The sequence below is a fragment of the Astyanax mexicanus genome, chromosome 13, assembly GCF_023375975.1.
Source record: "Astyanax mexicanus isolate ESR-SI-001 chromosome 13, AstMex3_surface, whole genome shotgun sequence".
Taxonomy (NCBI): Eukaryota; Metazoa; Chordata; class Actinopteri; order Characiformes; family Acestrorhamphidae; genus Astyanax; species Astyanax mexicanus.
This window is the reverse complement of record NC_064420.1, coordinates 51043734-51065129: the sequence shown is the minus strand read 5'-3', so window position 1 is coordinate 51065129 and position 21396 is coordinate 51043734. Positions and strand designations below refer to the sequence as shown.

The 21396-nt window shown below is 38.3% G+C and overlaps 2 protein-coding genes across 2 annotated transcripts; one reads left to right on the top strand and one right to left on the bottom strand.

The window, feature by feature from the left end:
• The first annotated feature begins 527 nt into the window (after positions 1-527).
• Positions 528-10169, top strand: LOC103041394 (proteasome 20S subunit alpha 7). The gene is made up of 7 exons (XM_049463168.1): positions 528-726; positions 3089-3215; positions 3292-3416; positions 4509-4631; positions 8144-8263; positions 9769-9831; positions 9914-10169. The coding sequence occupies exons 1-7, from the start codon at positions 631-633 to the stop codon at positions 10013-10015; spliced, it is 756 nt and encodes a 251-aa protein (XP_049319125.1). The 5' UTR covers positions 528-630; the 3' UTR covers positions 10016-10169.
• On the bottom strand, positions 10117-20336 carry lsm14b (LSM family member 14B). The gene is made up of 9 exons (XM_007236081.3): positions 20083-20336; positions 17926-18089; positions 16778-16913; positions 15001-15195; positions 13652-13735; positions 13410-13571; positions 12231-12387; positions 11803-11973; positions 10117-10664 (listed from the first exon to the last, which is right to left on the bottom strand). The coding sequence occupies exons 1-8, from the start codon at positions 20201-20203 to the stop codon at positions 11808-11810; spliced, it is 1185 nt and encodes a 394-aa protein (XP_007236143.2). The 5' UTR covers positions 20204-20336; the 3' UTR covers positions 10117-10664; positions 11803-11807.
• Between the last annotated feature and the right edge of the window lie 1060 nt (positions 20337-21396).

The window sequence follows — 21396 nt, the reverse complement described above, 5'->3', positions numbered from 1 at the left end:
TAATTTATTTTAATATTCGATCAATAATTAGCATTTTTCTTGTATTTATATCATACAAATATAATATGTATTTTTTACGTATTAGAACAAGCATTTTTCATTTATTTCTTATATTAGATCAATAGTTATAATTTATTTATTTTATTTAACCAGATATTCTCCCTTTTCCTGTATCAAAAACATAATTGCCACTTATTTTTATCTATATTAGAGATTTTTTTTTTTACAAATGTGTTATTTTATATAAATAATGACTATTTATAATTTATCCCTGTGTTTTATTAGTATAGTTCTTATATAGTTATTTTGTAAAAATATAAAAAAATAAATAAATGAATAAAAAGCTGTATCACTGTAGATTTGGCGAATCTCCTACTCGTTCTTGTTGCCCTGCTGATTCCACCCAGTTCTAACCAATCGCCGTCTTTTACCAGCTCTCTTATCCAATCACAGCGCTAGAGGGCGGGGCCTGTGTGCAGTAGCGTGTTGGTGCCGGAGGGGGGCGCTGGAATTTTTGCTGTTTCATTCAGTCAATTCACTTTCACTTTTACTTCATACAGAACTGAGACCGGGAGAGACTCAAGCCAGCAGAACCGAACCGAAGCCGAACCTGAACTGAGCAGAACCACCATGAGCTACGACCGAGCCATCACCGTGTTCTCACCTGACGGTCACCTGTTCCAGGTGGAGTACGCGCAGGAAGCCGTGAAGAAAGGTTCCACCGCGGTGAGTCTAGAACCACCTGATCACACCTGAGCTTTTATTATATAAATCCTCTACTGTATGAACTCTTTCTGTATTTCGTGTATTTTTTTTAGATATCCCAAAATAATCACTAAATAATTAGTTAGAATAATTAGATATTTAATTGGATTTTATTAGGATTTATTTAAATAAGTTTTATATAAATGTATATGGACGGCCTGTTAATTTCCCGCAGAACAAAGGACATGTACAGTTCATATATCTGTACACCTTACTGCTTATTTACTTAATTTAATATTTCAGATACACACTCTGCCAGGGGCTGTTCTTAATATATGAAATATATTTTCAGTAAATACATAAAAAATAAATGTCTTAAAAGTAAGTGTGTAATAAAGTGTGATATTGAGTATCATACTGTGAACGTGTTGATATATTGACACTCATAACATTAAAACACATCATTTAAACAGCCAGGCTATAAAACAGTACATTCCAATCTGTTTTTATTAAATGCAGGTTTACTTAAAGTACTGACAATATATGTGTTTGATTACACTTTGCAGTTACTGTGTGGGGTAATTGTGTGATGTTTCCAGTTACTGTAAGTGGTTACTGTCTATGATTACAGTTTGCAGTTACTGTGTGGGGTAATTGTGTGATTTTTCGAGTTACTGTGTGTGGATGGTTACTGTGTGTGATTACCTTTTGCAGTTAACGTGTGTGGTTTCAGTTTACAGGTACTGTGAATGGTTAATGTATTTGATTAGTGTATGCAATTACTATTTGCAGTTACTGTGTTTGGTTACTCTGTGTGGTTACTGTGTGTGGTGACTGTGTATGATTACTGTTTGCAGTTTACGGCTGATTTTAGGTTATTCGTACCACCTTTACTACTATACACAATTATAATACATCGCTACAGTTTGCAGTTACTCTGTATGATTACAGTTTGCAGTTACTGTGTGTGGGTACTGTGTATGATTACTATTTGCAGTGTACATCTGATATCAGTTCATTCACACCACAACATCGCTACAGTTTGCAGTTACTGTCAGTGGGTACTGTGTATGATTACTATTTGCAGTGTACATCTGATATCAGTTCATTCACACCACAACATCGCTACAGTTTGCAGTTACTGTCAGTGGGTACTGTGTATGATTACTATTTGCAGTTACTGTGTGTGGTTACTGTACATGGTTACTGTGTGTGATTACTGGTTTGTCTAATGTACTGTGTGTGTGGTCACTATGTATGATTACTATTTGCAGTTACTGTGTGTGTGGTCTCTATGTATGATTACTATTTGCAGTTACTGTGTGTGTGGTCTCTATGTATGATTACTATTTCCAGTTACTGTGTGTGTGGTCACTATGTATGATTACTATTTTCAGTTACTGTGTGTGTGGTCACTATGTATGATTACTATTTTCAGTTACTGTGTGTGTGATCACTATGTATGATTACTATTTGCAGTTACTGTGTTTGTGGTCACTATGTATGATTAATATTTCCAGTTACTGTGTGTGTGGTCTCTATGTATGATTACTATTTGCAGTTACTGTGTTTGTGGTCACTATGTATGATTGATGTTTTCAGTTACTGTGTGTGTAGTCACTATGTATGATTACTATTTTCAGTTACTGTGTTTGTGGTCACTATGTATGATTACTATTTGCAGTTACTGTGAGTGTGGTCACTATGTATGATTACTATTTGCAGTTACTGTGTTTGTGGTCACTATGTATGATTACTATTTCCAGTTACTGTGTGTGTGGTCTCTATGTATGATTACTATTTGCAGTTACTTTGTTTGTGGTCACTATGTATGATTGATGTTTTCAGTTACTGTGTGTGTAGTCACTATGTATGATTACTATTTTCAGTTACTGTGTTTGTGGTCACTATGTATGATTACTATTTGCAGTTACTGTGTGTGTGGTCTCTATGTATGATTACTATTTCCAGTTACTGTGTGTGTGGTCACTATGTATGATTACTATTTTCAGTTACTGTGTGTGTGGTCACTATGTATGATTACTATTTTCAGTTACTGTGTGTGTGATCACTATGTATGATTACTATTTGCAGTTACTGTGTTTGTGGTCACTAATCAAATCAAATCAAATTTATTTGTATAGCGCTTCTCACAACTGGTGTTGGCACAAAGCAGCTTTATAGAAACATTATCACAGGACAAAGAATCAGACACTATGTATGATTACTATTTGCTGTTACTGTGAGTGTGGTCACTATGTATGATTACTATTTGCCATTACTGTGTGTGATTACAGTATATTGTTACTTTGTGTGATTACTGTGTGTGTGTGTGGTTACTGTGTGTGATTACTATGTGTGTGTGTGTGATTACTGTATGCAGGTCGGAGTGAGAGGTAAAAACATCGTAATTCTGGGCGTGGAGAAGAAATCTGCCGCGATGCTTCAGGACGACAGGACCGTGAGGAAGATCTGTGCTCTGGACGATAACGTTTTCATGGCGTTTGCAGGTGGGTTTACAGGAACCGCTGACTCGTGGCCACTTTATTAGAAACAGTGTGTAACGGTTGTGTTTCTGGTGAACAGGGCTGACTGCAGATGCGAGGATTATTATAAACAGGGCGAGGGTGGAGTGCCAGAGCCACAGGCTGACCGTGGAGGATCCCGTAACCATCGAATACATCACACGCTACATCTCCAGCATGAAACAGGTCTTAACACCACCACTACACAGCGCTCAGTTATTTTAATAACATTTAATAATGATGTTTACGCAAAGGTGTAGGAGCAGGTTAGATATTACTCTAAGCCCACCCTATAGTGACTTAGAACAACATTTGAGAAATTACATTTAATCACAAATAAAAACTAAAATACATTTTTGTCTGAACTTTTGTTTATTATTAGTTAAATCCAACCAAAGGTGACTTTACAACCTGAACATGATACTCCACATTACATTTACTGTTATTAGACAAAAAATATGCGTGCAATGTCTGAATTATATACATATATGACAAAAAACTGATTAGTTATCACCTAATATTTAAAATAATAGATCTGATTATGATGATTATAATAATTATTATTAGTAGTAGTAGTATTATGTATTTTTATATATTTTTTCCACTCAAAAAAATAGCGTTAAGTCCTGTGTTTTTAATTTTTTCTACTGAAAGCACTTCCAATGGTGTCTTTTTATGAGAAAAAATTTAACTTCATGTTTCATAGAGATTTTTGGCAGCAGTTAATATAAACATTAGATAACCCTGTTAGTATGTAAGCAAAACAAGACATTAACCAAAAGTTGTTTTTATTGCAGTATACTCTTATTGTTGTGATGTATTGCTCTTATCACTGACCTCGCGTGTAAAGTCGGTGTTGTGCTGAATTCTGCCCCCCCCCCGCCAGGAAAAGCACCCCCTCTCGGCAGCGCGTACGCACCGCCTCCTTGATTAAAAAGCGGAGATAATTGCTTTAGCTAACATTAATTAGAAACGTGCTGCCAAGAGGGGGTGCTTTTCATGGCGGGGATGCAGATTTTGGCGCGCTTTCAAAATAAAAGTTTATTTTAAAACAATTTCTGCTTTTTCAGCATTTTTAAATTTTGAGGGTTATTTCTGTTATCTACCTATTACTGACGTGTCCCACCCATCTGCCCCAGTTCCTACACCAATGGGTTTATGGCTAATTTCAGTTAATTCGCACCACTTTCACTACTATACACAACTATAATACATTGCTGCCCCCTGGATATACAGTATGTATTGTAATGACATTTTTTATATGTGTATGTTCTGCAGCGTTACACCCAGAGTAACGGAAGGAGGCCTTTCGGGATTTCTGCCCTGATTGTGGGATTTGATTTTGATGGTACGCCCAACCTCTATCAGACTGACCCCTCTGGAACATACCACGCCTGGAAGGTAGGAGACATAAAATAAACAAAAAAATAAAACTGACACAGTCCCGCCTCTTTTTTACACTACATATCTATGCCACGTCACAATAAGGAAATGCCATTTCGCTCTGCGGGTTAAGACCCTCAGTTGACAGTACAAAACAGGATTAGCCAGGAGACTTTTTCTGAGTGAGGAATCTGTAACTACTTTTTGTGGCAATTTAGCAGATGAGGAAGATGTAGGAACTTAATCAAATAAGTTTTGTGTTTGTCTAACACTAATGTCTAGCAAACGTCCAGCATAAACATGGGTCAGGTCCAGCCTATTTGCATAAAAGTGACAGAGCTCTTAAACGGCTCATTCTGAAAGAGACTGAAACTGGTATAGAAGAATAGAGCTGGTGAGATCTCTATCTTTATGTGAGAATGATTTTGTGTTAAGAACTTCATGAACATGTTTTGTATAGAACATACACTTATTTTAAGAGGTAAGAGGTATATGTCCCCTTAAAGCTAGTTTTCAGTTGTCTTTATTAATAGGTGGTCTACGATTTATCTTTAAACATGGGTCAAAGTACAGAGTATAGTTGAAAGCAGTAAATAAGTGTTGTTAAGAATTAACAAAATTTTGGGATATGAACCACGCCTCAATTTCCCGAGCTCCTCCCCCCTGGTCCTATATATATACCTTCCAGGTGCTCACCTACGTGACTTTCGACCTCGCACGTGACAATCCTTCCGCCCATGGCCTTGATCTGGTTGCCTCGGATTTCGAGTTGTTCTCTAAACGCTCATCCTCTGCCGCTCTCATCGCACTCCAGGCTGCGCTCCGTGGTCTCCTCGGCTCAGCTGGTCAGAGGCCCGTCCCAGCACGTTACCTGCCGGACTCTACTCGCTGATTCCACGCTTCAGCACCGGCGCCAGCTAAAGCAACTCGATTCAGCGCGTCAGCTGCCCGGTCCGACTCTTCGGATCTTTGTTTCAGCGCAAGCTAAACTACTCAACGCTGCCAGCCAGCTGCCCGGTCCGACTTCGAATACTTGGCTCACTGCCAGCTTAAACTACTCGGCAGATCGGCAGATCCCTGGCTCGTCGCCGGCGCCGCTGCACGTCTCGTCGGATCCCTGGTTCAGCGCAGGCGTCTCCCAGCGCGATCACTTGGCTCCCAGACAGCGCGGCCACCCTCCCTGCCGGTGAGGCCGATCTAATATCGAATTAATACATGGTTCCCTCTGTTTAATTTATTTTTTCCTCTATTAAATATATACTTCCCTTGATTTATTTTATTGCTCCCTCTATTTAATGTATTATTTACTTGATTTATTCATCCTTCCCTTGATCGGTTTCACTGTTCAACTTTATTTATTGTTCCCTCCATTTAATTTATTGTTCCCTCTATTTATTTAATTGTTCCCTTTATTCATTTCGCCTTTTTTCACGGTTGTCTCAATCTTTCACTGTTTCCTCGATCTTTCAGTTTCCTCGATCTATGTCTGTTTGATTTAATTCATTGTTCCCTCTATTTAATTGTTTCCCTCTGCTCGTTGTTAGCTCGGTCTTTTTCTAAGTTCCCTCGATCTATTTCTCTGTTCAATTGAATTTATTGTTCCCTCTATTTAATCGTTTCTTTTCAGTTTTAGCTTGGTCTATTTCTCAGTTCCTTCGTTCGATTTAATGTATCGTTCCCTCTATTTAATTGTTACCTCGGTCTATTTCTCAGTTCCCTCAATCTATTTCTCGTTCGTTTGAATTTATTGTTCCCTCGATTTACTCATCGTTCCGTCGTTCTAATCCACATTTAGATTTAATTTGTTGTTTCCCTCTATTTACTATATTGTTTCCTTTATTTAATTCGATTCCTCATTTGTATTTGTTGTTTCCTCTATATTTGTTGTTCCCTCAATTTATTTCATTGTTCCCCTAATCTTATTTCATTGTTTCACGGATTAATTTATTGTTCCCTCAATTTGATTAATTGTTTCCTCGATTCTTTTGTTACCTCAATTCCAGCCGGCAAGGCGGAACCCTACGCCCGGCTTTACTACGTACTTTTACCATGAAGGAAGGCGACGTCTCTCTTTTCTGCCCTCTATTCTTTCCGTTACATCGATTCTTTTCTCTGTTACCTCCATCACTGCCAGCGAGGCGGACCCCTACGCTCGGCTTTACTTATGTATATTTTCTGTTAAGGGCCACTATGGCTCCTTTTTGTTACCTCGTTCACTGCCGGCGAGGCGGACCCAGGGGCGTAGCAGCAAATTCTGGGCCCTTTTGATTAAATCGAGATCAGTTATTTAACAATTAACAGTTATCCACTGTTTGTTTCTAAACTGGTTAATGTTGATATCTTACGTTAGGAGGCTCAATGTCTTTTACTCGTTTGGCAACTAGCTAAGCTAATGTGAGCATAAAATATCAGCAGCAGGTGTCTGGAGTGGACTACATTTACTTTAATTGGACTTTTGCTTAACAAGCAAACTCGGTTTACCTTCGGGAAAGAAAGCCACCATCAGCTGCCTCCCTTCTTTCTGCCTTCTTTCTTTTCCTTCCTTTCTTCCGATAACCTGATTTCTTGCTTTGGGCAGCAGGATGCCTCTAGCCCCCAGGTCTTTAAATCTGGGCTCACTGATGGTACACCTGAAGCCGGTAGCTGTCGGGCGGACTAAACCATCTTGCGCCTCCAGGAGGGGGCCCCCAAAATGTCCTATATGTCGACGGACCGTGATGCATTCTTCAGTCAACGCTTCTCTCCGCCTGCTGGTTGCATCCCATCCGGTGTCCGTGTTCTTCGTCTGGGCGCCACCACGTCTGCTGTGACGAACTTTGGTCCTGCCTGTTGCTCAAATTTTATTTTTGGGGGGGACTACGCAGGTCTCTGTCTTCAGGCTTCTCGTCCTTGATTTATGGAACATATAAACACACGTCAGGCCGAAAGGAACAGTCAGACCACCAATAACTTCATGAGTTCAACCCCTGTATGCAGCTGAATGACCAGAAACATTGAACTGGAAGTACGGGAGCAGGTGTCATAACCTAGTTGTCGATTTAAATTTACACGGTTGTCACATTCCTTTGTCGAGAAGAAAACTCACCTTGCCACGAAACCTGTCGAACTCCCCATTCAGTCAAGCTTATACCGGTCTGCAAATTTTATCACGAGGATGATGCTAACTCTGTATACCATCTACTATAAATACATTTTCACTCATACCACCCCTGAAACGCTGTTAAAGATCTTATAAAATTCTGCTGAAGACCTCAGTCTCTCACCATGGCTTACCTCACTTTCAGTTCAGATTTGGCCGCTGGTCCTCCCAATTTCATCTTTTTGGGGGGACCTGGCTTGAGAACCGTCTCAAGCTGTTCTGAACTGTACCCCAAGCAACATCATCACAGTCCCCCTCCCCGCATCACGTAGGCGGGGTTCATTATAGCAAAATTGTGCTAACAGTAAAAAGCAATCATATAATGGATTTCATGACCTGCACTTTTTTGTATTTACCCAAATATGAATATATTAAATTCTTTAATTTACAGGCTAATGCAATCGGGAGATCAGCTAAAACAGTTCGTGAATTCCTGGAGAAGAACTACAAGGAGGAGGACATGGAGTCGGACGAACTGGCTATAAAACTGGCTGTCCGAGCTCTTCTGGAGGTATGTATACACACACAGTACCAACCACTAACGAGTGGTGTAACTATATACGAACACTTAGTGCTGGACAATATGGCCAAAACGTATATCATATACGTTATATTCCTTAATTTCGGTTGATACGATATAATTTTGATATCGATATAAATACTTTAAAGGCCTCAGAAAAACTGCTTAGAATCCCTGCAATGGAAATCTGTACACTACTGCCTTAAATTTTAAGTCTTTAAAAATATATATATATATTTTAGAAATAAAAAAATGGTCATAATAAATCAATGCTCACTTTTATTTGCATGTAGCAAAATAAAAACATGACATCCCTGTCAAACATAAACCTATATACATATTACCAATATAAATAACTTTACATTACAGAGGTAGAGCTTCTTATTCTTTTGTAAACATATTTAACAGATCAAAACAAAAGTGCTTCAACCAGGATAAGGAATACAAAAAGCCTTCACATATATACATACATATACATACATATACATACATACATAAAAAAGGAACCCGATATCCCCGTCAAATATACAAACAAACCTATCAACTATAAATAACTTAGACACAACATAAACTACAAAAGTGCTTCAGTCAGAATAGTGAAGATATTGTGTGTAGTGAAACTGCTTGAGGTGGTGGAACAGATTATAGACGTATTACCGTTGCTATTTGGCTCCACTTTCAGACACAATGTAGAACAAGCTGAAGTCTGAAGTTTATCAGACCTTTGAAAGTCGAACCACTGAATTAGACCTGCCTCCCTCAGTTATCTCTTCTGTTTAATCACGCGTGGAAGCGTCAGGTGCGCTCATTCTGTATCTAAAATGTCCTGCGCTGAAGCCGAGCGGAGTGCAGCCGAGCCGAGCATCGCGGGACATTTAGGTGTGGACCGGAGCGCAGCAGAGCTTCATCACAGGAGGTTTTAAGTGTGAAGTGGAGCTGAGCAGACCCAGGCCTAGCCTAGCCTAGCCTAGCCTAGCGCCTGTATGATTACGCACTGACGTAGTCCGGCTATGGAGGCTGATTGTGTTCAGCTCTGCAGTGAAATGACTCGTGAAAAACACCCGTCTATGACAGATTCTGTAAATTAACTAATCGATATGCCACAAAAATGATATCACCGTTATTGAAATATTTATCGTGATAAATACCGATATCTAAATACTGTCCAGGCCTACGTACACTATTCTTAAATCAATCTTTTTTTCCACTCGTTAAATACATTGAGGACAACCATCCTTTTATGTAGCCGACCCTAGGGACTGAAATTTTAGTTTAAATTATAAAAATAAGCAAAAAATGTAAGATTTAATTAAGAAAAAAAAAATACAATTTAAAATAAAAGGATATGCAAACAGGTGAAAGCGCTAAAGTGTAGCGCAATAAAACAAATATAGAATAAAAAGAAAAAGGACCAAAATAACCACAATTATAAAAAAGTAAATTTAAGAGTAAATTAAGTTTTAGATTAAAACTTGTCTAATTTAATTCCATTTCAGGTGGTTCAGTCTGGTGGGAAGAACATTGAACTGGCCACAATGAAGAACGGAGAAACCATGAAGGTCTGTATACAAACACAAACAGGAATATAATTAATTTATTTTAAAAGGCCATTTCTAATATTTATAATTTTTCTGTCCTCAGATTCTGGAACCGGCAGAGGTGGAGAACATCGTCGCCGCCATCGAGAAGGAAAAGGAGGAAGCAGATAAGAAAAAGAAAGCTACAGCCTCCGCCTCCACCTAAACCTGGACCAATCAGAACCATCTGGACCAATCAGAACCATCTGGACCAATCAGAATGACCAATCATACAGCAACCAGCAAGAAATTCACTCAGACATGAAGTTAATCAGCCATTTTCCATTTTTTTTATTAACAAATGGTACTTTTTGTACAAAGTCCCCTGTCCATTATTAAACAAACAATAAAGGAAAATATTGGAAAACAAAAAGAAAAAAAGAAATCAGAATTTTTAAACCATTATAAACAATATTAGGGGAACATGCCAAAGGCTGACCGGGTCAGTCCGTTTACATTCTGCAATTCCAGCGATATTTACATCAGAAAGCATAAATAAAAATATATATATTACTTAGAATTAAACATCCACAAGTTAAAGTGCATCTCAGGTTCATTTCATTCATTTCTATCAAAGCAGCTTCACACTAGACAACGACGTAGCAGCGACAGCACAGCGTTAGCTATTAGCCATTAGCAACAGAACTGAAACACTGGTAGTGTTGCTCCTGAACACAAAAAGGCCTGAATCTGTATTCTCTTTAAATACCAGTTACAGCTGAAGTGGAGGAACGCAAAATAATTAAACTCTTAATAGAATAAAGAGAAAACGTATTTACACAAAACCCACTTAAAGTCCCACGAGGTGTTCACACCTGCAACAGAGGAGAAAAATGGATTTATTAGGTTTTAGATTTAGTCATCTGCAGCCAAACTAACTTAAAAAAAAATAATAAAATAAAATAGAATTTTATTTGCTTGCTCCTGTAAAGCTACAATATATGGACAATATAAGTCATGAGACACCTGCTTAATTATTGTTTCTTCTAAATTCAAGGGTAATATAGGGAGTTTATTCTGCTTTTGTTCAAGTAACTGTCTCTACTGTACAAAGTCGACTTGACAGCACATTCTGGAGCAGCATTACTGTGAGGATTTGATTGTGTTCATCTATTTTAGCGTTACTGAGGTCAGGAAGTTGGATGGTAAGCTGTTATGTTCCATATAAAGAAGAGGGTGGTTTAGAACCACTGGAACAGATTGAAATAGGGTAAAATGTAAACCTTGATTCTCCAAGTTTAAAAGCAAGAGCTGGACGTTAATCTACACAGATTTCTCTCCTAAAAACTGTTTATTTGGGGGAGTAAAGCGCTACTGTTTATGTGCAGTAACGTAAAATTTACAATATTTTGTCTAAGGGTGAGTTTTTATTAAAAAGTTCCCCATGCTAAGGCTGTGTGCAGCAGCATTAGCATAGCCACTAACCGCAGCGCTAGCCAGACGTAAATGCTGAGTTTTCGTAACCTAGGGCGCCATAAGCTAGCGGTTCCTCCCATATAGCTTGTTTTAACACAGTAAACATGCACACTACAGTCTGATATACTCCCCTCTGAATGGAGAAAGAGCTAGTGCTGCGGTTAGCGGCTAATGCTAATGCTAATGCTGCTGCACCCAGCCTTATTGCTGGAGAAACTTCACTGAAAACTCACCCATATAACTCTGTACTTCAGCAGAGTGGCTTTACTGCTCCTTAATACCTGACTGATAAAATTCATATATAAGGAGCTCTGAAGATGGCACTGTCTAATAGGGACTTGAACCCAAGACCCCAGCGTTGGGAGGTGAACATGCTAACACTAAGCCACAAGCTGCACAGCAGTCATTTAAAGAAATGGTTCTTTTGTTGCATCAGTTAAAGGAGTCATTAGCTAAGTGTAAATAAAAAGGATTAGAAACACTGATCTCTAATATACTAAAAATGTATGAGTTTTAGATGTCTGCAGGAATACTCACTGATCTCACAGCCTGCCGCTGCCCACAGCCTGTGGGACGGGCATGCGCTGGTTCATCCCTCTACCCCGTCGCCCTCGGAAACCACCACGGAAACCACGCCCCCTCAGGAACCGCCCTGGCACCCCGAAGGTCTCCACGTTCAGCTTACGCTCTTCCGCCCAGGTCGTACGCCTGCAGAGGAGACCAGCAAACACTGCAGTCAGTGAGGGCTATATAACGGTATCGATACACTGGGGCCCTATTTTAGCTATCTATAGTTGAGCAGTCAACCGTGCATCGTGCAGCTTGATTGTCAGTGGGTCTTTGCTATCGTAAAGACAGGAAAAGTACAACTTGCAGAGCTCATTAACATTTTACATAGACTGCCATTAGCAAGCTTATCAAAATTTACATGTCTAATCTGATGGTAATGGGTAATATGATGGTACCTTGATTTGAGTTCTGAAGAAATGTTGTCGAAAAAGCTCTTCGCCTTGTTGTAAAAACACTTTGGTCCAAACACCTCCTCCACCACCCCCTCACTGCTCTGGGTCTCCACACCCGAGTCCACCTTCTCCTCTCGGGTTTCAGCAGTGGACAGATCGTCTACAGCACAGAGGTTAATGAAGATCTCGCCCAAACAAATAAAGACGCTACAAATAGACCTTTCACACTTCTGTGTTGGTTAATGTGGAAGAATAAATCAGGGTGACATGATTTCTGGTCATGTTGTAATTAATGGCCCAATCCCATTTCACCCCTTGGCCCTTTTCCTCTGTTTTGCATGTGCACTCCAGGTGGTAGGGGTGTCTTGATTCTTGTTAGGCTGGGGGGGTAGTTTAGGGGAAGGGATGGGGGCTTGTATGAGAATCACTTGTAAGACCAAAGAAAAACCCAAAAATTGCAGTATTTAAGTAATAATTCTAATTCTAATAATTCACTATATTACCATAGTTTAATGTGTAATTTCAATGTTATGACTAAACACAAGCATAAAAAAAGTTAGTAGTTTGTCTCAGACAACAGGGGCAGCAGCACTTAAGGTAGAACTACAAAATAAAGCTAAAAGCAAATTTCAGCTCCCAATCACAGAGTTAAGAATTAAAGAACTGACAAATTAATTTCTGCACCATCTCCCCCCTTTATGAAGACATACAATTAAATACGACCAAACAGTGGTCGTTACACTAGCTTACTGACCTTTAGTGCTCCTGACGACATATCTGCTTGTCCCAATATTTAGGGGAAGGATTTTACACTCAAAAAGAAGGGGTAGGGCCAAGTGGTGAAATAGGATTGGGCGTGTCTGAACTACTGTCCTTTCCCAAATACACACACCAATAATTCAGTTAAACACCCTTAGAGTTTATATCTAATCAGGATCAATATGTTTAACTGCACCTGAAAAGCTCTGCTTATTACATCTTATTTTAATCAGCAAATCAATAAACCCCCACTAAGTAAAACTAAACCAGAGTGACACCATTCGGCCCAGCAGTCACTCAAATATTAAAATTAAATTAACATACTGCTCAAGTTATTTATTCTTTAATTAATGTTGAGTTTATGGATTTTAAAGAAACTGGATTCAGGCCCAGTAGAGGGGTAGAAACTGGACTACCACCAACCTTTGACAGTCAGGTTCTCCTGCAGCTCTTTAGAGAGGTCCTCCTTGTTGAACTGAGCGTTAGCCAATTCAAAGTCGAAGTCCGACTCAAACTGGAGGGTGGAGGGCTTTGCGGTGCCCACGATGATCTGCCCTCGGCCGCGGTTCCTGGACCTGCGATTACCTGTACAGAAATATAAGCAGTTCTATAGGAACTCTACACTAAAATTAAATTTAAATTTGTGAGAAACGAAGGGGGCGTACCCTGTCTCCTCCGCTGAGGTGGCCGGTTTTCATCATTAGATTGACTCTGCCCTTGTGCATCTCCACGCTGACTGGCCTGGACATCTACAGGTCATTTAACACAAGAAACATTAAGATAATTACAGCTGAAACTACAGCTACATAAATCCTGCTAAACCAAGAACTAGTCATCCCAGGATCAGGACCATGCAAGTAGCAGCAGTATAAACTAAGCGAGTAAAGGCAAATACTAACACCTCCTCTTCCGAAGGTTAGTACCATACTACAGGTGCATCTCAATATTAGAATATTAAAAATACACTTTATTTCAGTAGTTCATAAGCATTTACTCTTTAAATTGTTGATTATGGCTTACAGCCAATGAAAATCCAAAAATCAGTGACTCAGAAAATTAGATTATACAAGAACAATTGGTACTTTTGTTATGCAGTGTGGGCAGTGTGCCAAGTCCTGCTGGAAAATGAAATCTGCATCTCCATAAAAGTTGTCAGCAGCAGAAAGAAGCATGAAGTGCGCCAATATTGAGGGAAAACAAAACTGCACTGATTTTAGACTTGATATTAAAACACAGTGGATCAACACCAGCAGATGACAGACATGACTCTCCAAACCATCACTGATAATCAGTAAATTTTACATTTCATTTGAAAAAAAAAATCAAGGGATCAGAGTCTGGAGGAAGAGCGGAGAGACACACAGTCCAAACTGCTCGAGGTCTAGTGTGAAGTTTCCACCAATCAGTGATGGTTATAGAGATTCAGGTCATCTGCTGGCATAAGCAGAATTAGCATTAATTAGCTGCTAACTGCAGCACTAGCAGGGCGTAAATCAGCAAGTATTAATATACTTTCCTCCGAGTGGCAAAAGAGCTAGTGCTACCATAAGCAGCTAATGCTGCTGCTGCTCCTAGCCTTAGTGCTGGAGAAACTTTACTGACGTTCAGTGCTAAGGGTGAGTTTTCAGTAGAGTGGCTTTACTGTTTACAGTAATTAAAGTATTTATTAATTTTAAGTAAGCCTTATTGTCTGAAAATACGGTAACTGCACTTAGCACTTTTTTATTGCAGGTTAATGCAAACACATTGCTGTCACTTTGTTCTTTTCTGAACTAGTGACTATGTAAAGCTCAATTACATCTAACAAGCCTACCAGACCAATCTGTTTATTCTGTTTTTAGAATGAATATACTGTATTAGACACTACAGGGATACGGTAGTTGTGGAAGGACAATACTACTCCCAACTCATGAAAACTAATAGTTTCAGTTTACAAATAATAAAAATAAATAAAATAAATCTTCTGGACTGCTGCTTTAAGTGTATTATTGTATGGGTGATTAAGTGATCTTACTCCTGAGTCCACCGCCCCCGCGCTGGGTCTGAGGACTCCCCCGGGCGCCTCGCTGCAGCCTGCCACCCTCCCGGCCCTGCTGCTGCCCCTGCCCCCCTGCAGGCAGGCCTTTCTTCTGAGCTGCTTTTTCCACAGGCGCTGTCTGGACCGCCTGCTCCACCATAGGACCCCTTCGTGGGTGGCCATGGAGACCTGCTGTAGAGTGTACAGCCAAAGGAGATTCATTTCTAATTAAGCAATAACACACTTTAGGTTCGTGCTATTAAGTGTAATATTGGCACCGCAGGCCAAGTACTGTAGATCAGCACAGCAGTGCCAATATTACAGGTTATGTTTATTGATATTGAAAGATGAGTTAAAGAGGAGGAGAAAATAGGATCTGTTTGGTTATAAAAACTCTGCCAGTTAAAATAGTTCCATTACTGCTCTGTTTGTAGCTGCGCTGTTTGGTTTGTAAGTGCTGCTGCATCCTTGCTAGGTTACCTGTATGTTGCGGAGTAATACAGTAATACATGGAGCGCTTCGGTTACAGTGCATTACCGGCTGATAACGGTACTCATAGAACGCCTCTCAGCCAATCACATTTCAGGGTTGGAACTAAATGTGGTATAATAGATAAATACAGTATACTGCAAGTTTAATATAATTGCATTAAAATGAATCCAACTACTCCTGAAATTCCACTAAAGCACAGGGTTACACCATACATTGTTTGAGCAGATTCATATTCTATAAAAATAAGAAACCGTTGTGTAGTATAATATGTCCAGTCTATTTTTAATCTGCATCCACTTTAAAAAGTAGTGTAGTGAATCCAAGGCTTAACTGATCAATTATACGCCCCTCTCATCATTTATTTGACTTTAATGTTTAACACAGAACTATGGTAATGATTAATGACCTGTTAAATCACTGAATACTCAAGAATTCTGAAATTTCTTGTATTTTTAATAGCAAAATATAATCAGCATTAATCCCTACACCAATTTAGGTGGTTAACAGGCCTTGCTCCATATATGGGCTAAAAAAACCATTTTCTCAGCAGTAAAATACAGTAAGTTCTTTACACTCTAAAAACTGAGGACTTTGAAGAGATTTGCCTACAGGAAACTTGGAGAAGCTGTCTGTTCACTTTCTATATTCCACTTGATAATTTCAGATCAGTAAATGGAATAAACCCCCAAATTCTACACATTACAAATGTTATGTTGCACTATTGTTCCACTTTTGCACTTTGTCTATTGTATTGTTCCTCTTGACCTGACTTAAAGTTTAAAATGAAGCTTAGAAAATTGCTAATTTTACTGTTCTTTTTATTTATTATATTTACACATTTACTTTACAATTAGTTTTATGTTTTTTATTACAAGCACGATTTTCAGTATCTCAAACACGAAACCAGTTTTTCAATCCTCACAAAACATAATCAGGCAGAAAATTGTGGTTATGTAAAACAGGCAACACATGAAAATATAACACTTATATAATATTAAATAAATATATCAATTGTTGCAATCAAGTTATCTATTTATATTTGCTATTTTTACTTATTTTTTCTCTCAGACAAAAAGTACTAGTAGTAGATCCTCTAGGATAAATACTGTCCTATACTGTATGGTGATTGGTCATACACTGTAAGCCATGTGCAGTGTTCAAAGAGGAACAAGTGATTCAAAGAGTGCAGCACAAGTGATTCTTAAATACTGTTGAATAAAGTATTAAAATAATATAATTCATAAGAAAGCAGAACTGATCTGTAGCGTTAGGAGCAGCTCACCCAGGCCGAGGGCGGCGGCGTACTGCTGGTTGAGCAGAGAGCTGGCAGCGAGCTGGTTGTAGGAGGGCATCATGCTCCTGTAGGGACTGTACCCTCCCTGAGGACCATACGATACGGACGAGCTCCCCACAGACGACTGCAACAGAGCACAGTTATTATCAGACACAAGTTAAACATTCTAATAAAAACCTTGAGATAACTACCCATGATCACCACCCATAATTTGTGCTAATCTCGTTACATAACTGCATGCAGTGCTTGGACCCCCTGTATCACCACTCGAAAAATACAAAAAACATTTAAAAAGGAATTATACCCGTTTTTACACAAGTTAAAATAGAAGAAATGGTCTGAGATACATAAAACGTTGTATTCTTGCCAGTTTCAGTCCCTTTCAGCATGAGCCATTTAAGGGCTCTGTCACTTTTATTCCAATTAGTTTTTTTTATTTTTATATCTTTATTTATACGATTTTCACATCAAAGTTTCCCACAATATTAACAATGATACTGCAATTCAAACAAACTCGATATTTTAATACATTTTTTTTTATGAAAAATACCAGACACTATATATCTAAGCCTCTCAATATGCAGCATATTTGCAACTTCTGTAAGCCACATTTTAAATGTTGGTGGGGTATCTAACTTCCAAAGTCTTAATTATTTTTTTGGCAAGCATCATCCCATATGTAACAGCAGATTCTAAAATTTGTTGCTGAGTGTTTACCACACATTAGTATTAGCTTGTGCTAAATGGCAAAACAAACAAGCTAGTTCATGCTTAACTGTGACAGAAGCAGTTCAGTCTTGGACAAAAGCGTCTGCCGAATGTAATGTAATATAATATAATATAAAGAAGCAAGCAAGCTTTTTTGAAAATACTTACATCCTCCTAGTTACAGATCCCTCCCTCAAAAGAAGTCTGCTGGTTAATCCTGCTGTGTACTGTCTGAGGTTCTCAAGCAGTAGATCAAAGTGTTTAACTGACCTAATTGGAGGGGCTCTGGTAGGGGTTAATGGGTGATGGGAGGAGCCAGGTTTCCCTACTGTGACATCACAATAAGGGAGGAGCATCCAACTTATCCAAGTTTTCCTCTATCCAAAGAAGAACATTTGTACTCAATTTACCTTCTTTTTATGAGTTACCTGAACGATTGCAGGGTCCTGGGGTAAGCTATGGTGAAGTTTTGGAGGCTCACCGACGGTGATGTCCTTAATATCACTCCCTCTGAAGATAATATAATCAAACACTTCATCTCTCGGTGGAACAGGACGGTCGGTGGGTCGTCCCTCCGTCCCATACGACCTCACTGGACAGAGAAAAGCCAGAACACAGTGGTTATAGCAGTTAGTTAAAAAGTTTAGTGAAATAAATATGATTCAAGCACACAAGACAACTGGACACCAAAATGTAACTTGGTGGACCAACAACTTTCAGGACCAAGGGAAATGTGCTAAAGTGCATTTAAGGTCAAAAGCTAAGACCTTAGGTTAAGTCGGTCAACTTAATAAAATACAACCAACGTATTGGTTTTGAGTACCACCTTAAAATAAATGCAGAACAGTCAAAAGTAGCAAACTTTTAGACTTCTTTGCATCATCCATTCCACCTTAAAAATGGTGCACTAGTTGCATCAAGGTTAAACACAGCCAAACGAGTGTTAACCAATGGTGCAATCTATAACTTTGGAACCCAAAACATTTTGGTGGTCTTTGTGGACAAAGAACCTTTGGGACAATGGGGAAAGACTGAAAAGGTCATTCAAGGGTCAAAAGGTCACATGCTCTTTAGGCCTAAGGCCTCCATTGTTATATACATTGGTAAATTGCTTAAAACCAACTGGATGGTTGTGTTTTACTGTAAGAACGACCTTAAAACAGAATACAGACCAAGATTATAGGAAAGTAATAGGACATTCAATTTAACCTAATTATTGAAATTTGGTGCGTTCCACCTTAAATGGCTGCAAAACGCAAAAGCACCACTATTTATGATGGAACAGAATTTATTGCACTAAAAATATGGAACCTTATTGCACCACTTAAGGTAAAACCACAACTACATGATAACTGGGCCCTGCCACAAAAATTAAGGTGGAATGGACAATTGAAAAAGTTGAAAACTAAGCCATATAAAGCCACCTTAAGGTCAACATAAGCCAGAAAACCTAAAGCACCATTTAAGGTAGAAAAAAAAACTAAAATAAAACCCACAGAATCTATGGGCCATATTGCAACATTTAAGGTGGAGTGGAAAGATACATAAACTCATAACACCATTTAAGAACAGAAAATAGCATTGTAAAAAATCAACCATACCGCACCACTTACGGTGGCATGAAAGAAAGCATGGTAACAATTAGTCCAACTGTACCAATAAAAGGTAGGATGGCAATTGCACATAAAACTGAGCCCTATTGCATCACTTAAGGTAGAACAAATTACTGCATGGAAATTTAAGGTGGAACGAAAAATAGCATTGATAGGATGGCAATTGCATATAACACTGAGCCCTTCTGCAACATTAAGGCACAACAAGTGACTATGAAAATTATAAACTAACCATTTAAGGTGGAATGGGAAATCGAATTGTAACAATTAACCACAGTGCACCATTTAAGGTGGAATGAAAAAGCATGGCATATACTGCTTAAGTTAGGATGGCAATTGCACCATACAAGAACCATATCAAGTCAGAACAGAGGGGTCAATGAAAATTATAAAAACTATACTAAAACAATTTAAGGTGGAACAGGGAAGGCTACATTAAACCATACTGCAATATTTAAAATGGAGCGGAAAAATAGCACTTTAACAATTAACCATAGTGCACCATTTAAGGTGGAATGAAAAAGCATTGTAACAATTGAGCATCTCTGCACCATTTAAGGTAGAACAGATGATTGCGTGAAAGTTATAAAATCTACTTAACCATTTATGGTGGAATGGAATATAGCATGGTAACAATTAACCATAGTGCACCATTTAAGGTGGAATCAAAAAGCATGGTAGCAATTACCCTACTATACTATTTAAATGTGGAACAGGTAACTGCATTTAACTTAGAAACTCTACTGAACCTAATTTAAGGTGGAATTGGAAAATGCATTAAAAAAAATAAAAATCAAGCCAACCAATCACGCACCGATTAAGGGGACTTGAACAATTGCATGTAAACTACAAACCCCTATTGCTCAATTTAAAGGTGGAACAGAAAATGTAATGAAATCTACAAATGTTAACGGGATCATTAAAGGATTATTGGACAACAACAAAAACTAAGAGCCCTAATAGTGAACTCACCCTTAGCTAAGGCCACAGTGGAGTTATCCGTATCAATAGTGTACAGAATCCCCTCATAGCGAATCTGAGCCTTTGAGATCAGGCTGATTTTGCTGCCTATGTACGGCGTCCCGGTGCTCATACTTGCTTTAACAGCTAAATTAGCTCAATGTATTAACAACAAACCCAGTATATTAACACCTGCTAGACTATTAAAGTATACACGCTCATATTTCACGCGCACGAGGCTCGCAAACACTCCGAAAACCCACGTGCTGCAGCACGGGTGATTTATAGGGAACTACCTGTGCTGCTAAGCCACGCCCATTTACTTGCTTACAGGTGCGCTGCATTCTCGTCGTGGTTGTTTTTCTTGCTGATTGGAGTTTGGTCACTATAGCCTGCAGTTTATGGTTGTTTATTTGCAGTAAATTGTTTTTTCGTAATTTTAAGAGTTAAAAAAATCTGTACAATAATGAACCATTCAGTGAAATTCTAATATATAGAAAATAAATCTGGTTTGATGGTTAATCAATTTGGTCAAACTAGTCAACCAGTATGACCAGCTTTTTTTGTGTAGACCTATCTATGCCTCTAAACAGGCATAATTTCATATTTTATTTAATCTTATTTTGCTTTATTTTGTTTTCTTTTTTTTTTTCAAAAACACATTTTTTATACATATATTCATTACAACCGGACAATATTAATATTGGATATAATTTATATTATAAAGCAGTTTCTTATATGGTAGGCATTTGAAAGTGCTTAACATTATTCCTAATTATAAGTGTTTATGTATAAAAAATAATAAATATTATTATAGTCATGTAAATCACAGAATTTAACATTTTTAAATATAAAGCCCGCTTCGATTGGGTCTAATAACATTATTCTCATAATTAATCAGCCCTTTTTATTACCAGCCAATCATAACTCCAGCGGCCGTGGTTTGTTGGTGTTGGAAAACGGGTGGGGAAATTAAAAAATAAAACCGCGTGAACTGGTAGTGTTTTTTTTTTTTTCACACGTTTTATAGTTACTTGATTATTAATAATTATTGTATAAATTATTGTATTAATTTTTATATATTTATAATTTAGAAATATCTTATTAAAATGTATTAATTTAAAATATACAAAAATATTATTTTGCAATTCTGTTACTTGTCCCGATTAATTTTATTATTCATAATTGAGAGATATTTATTTTAAAATAAATATACAAAAAGGAATAATTCCCTGGGTAAATTATTATTATTTTTATTATATTTCTTACTCTTTTGTGCCTTGTCCCCTCTTATGCGCTTCGATTGGCTCATATTACCCGCCCTCT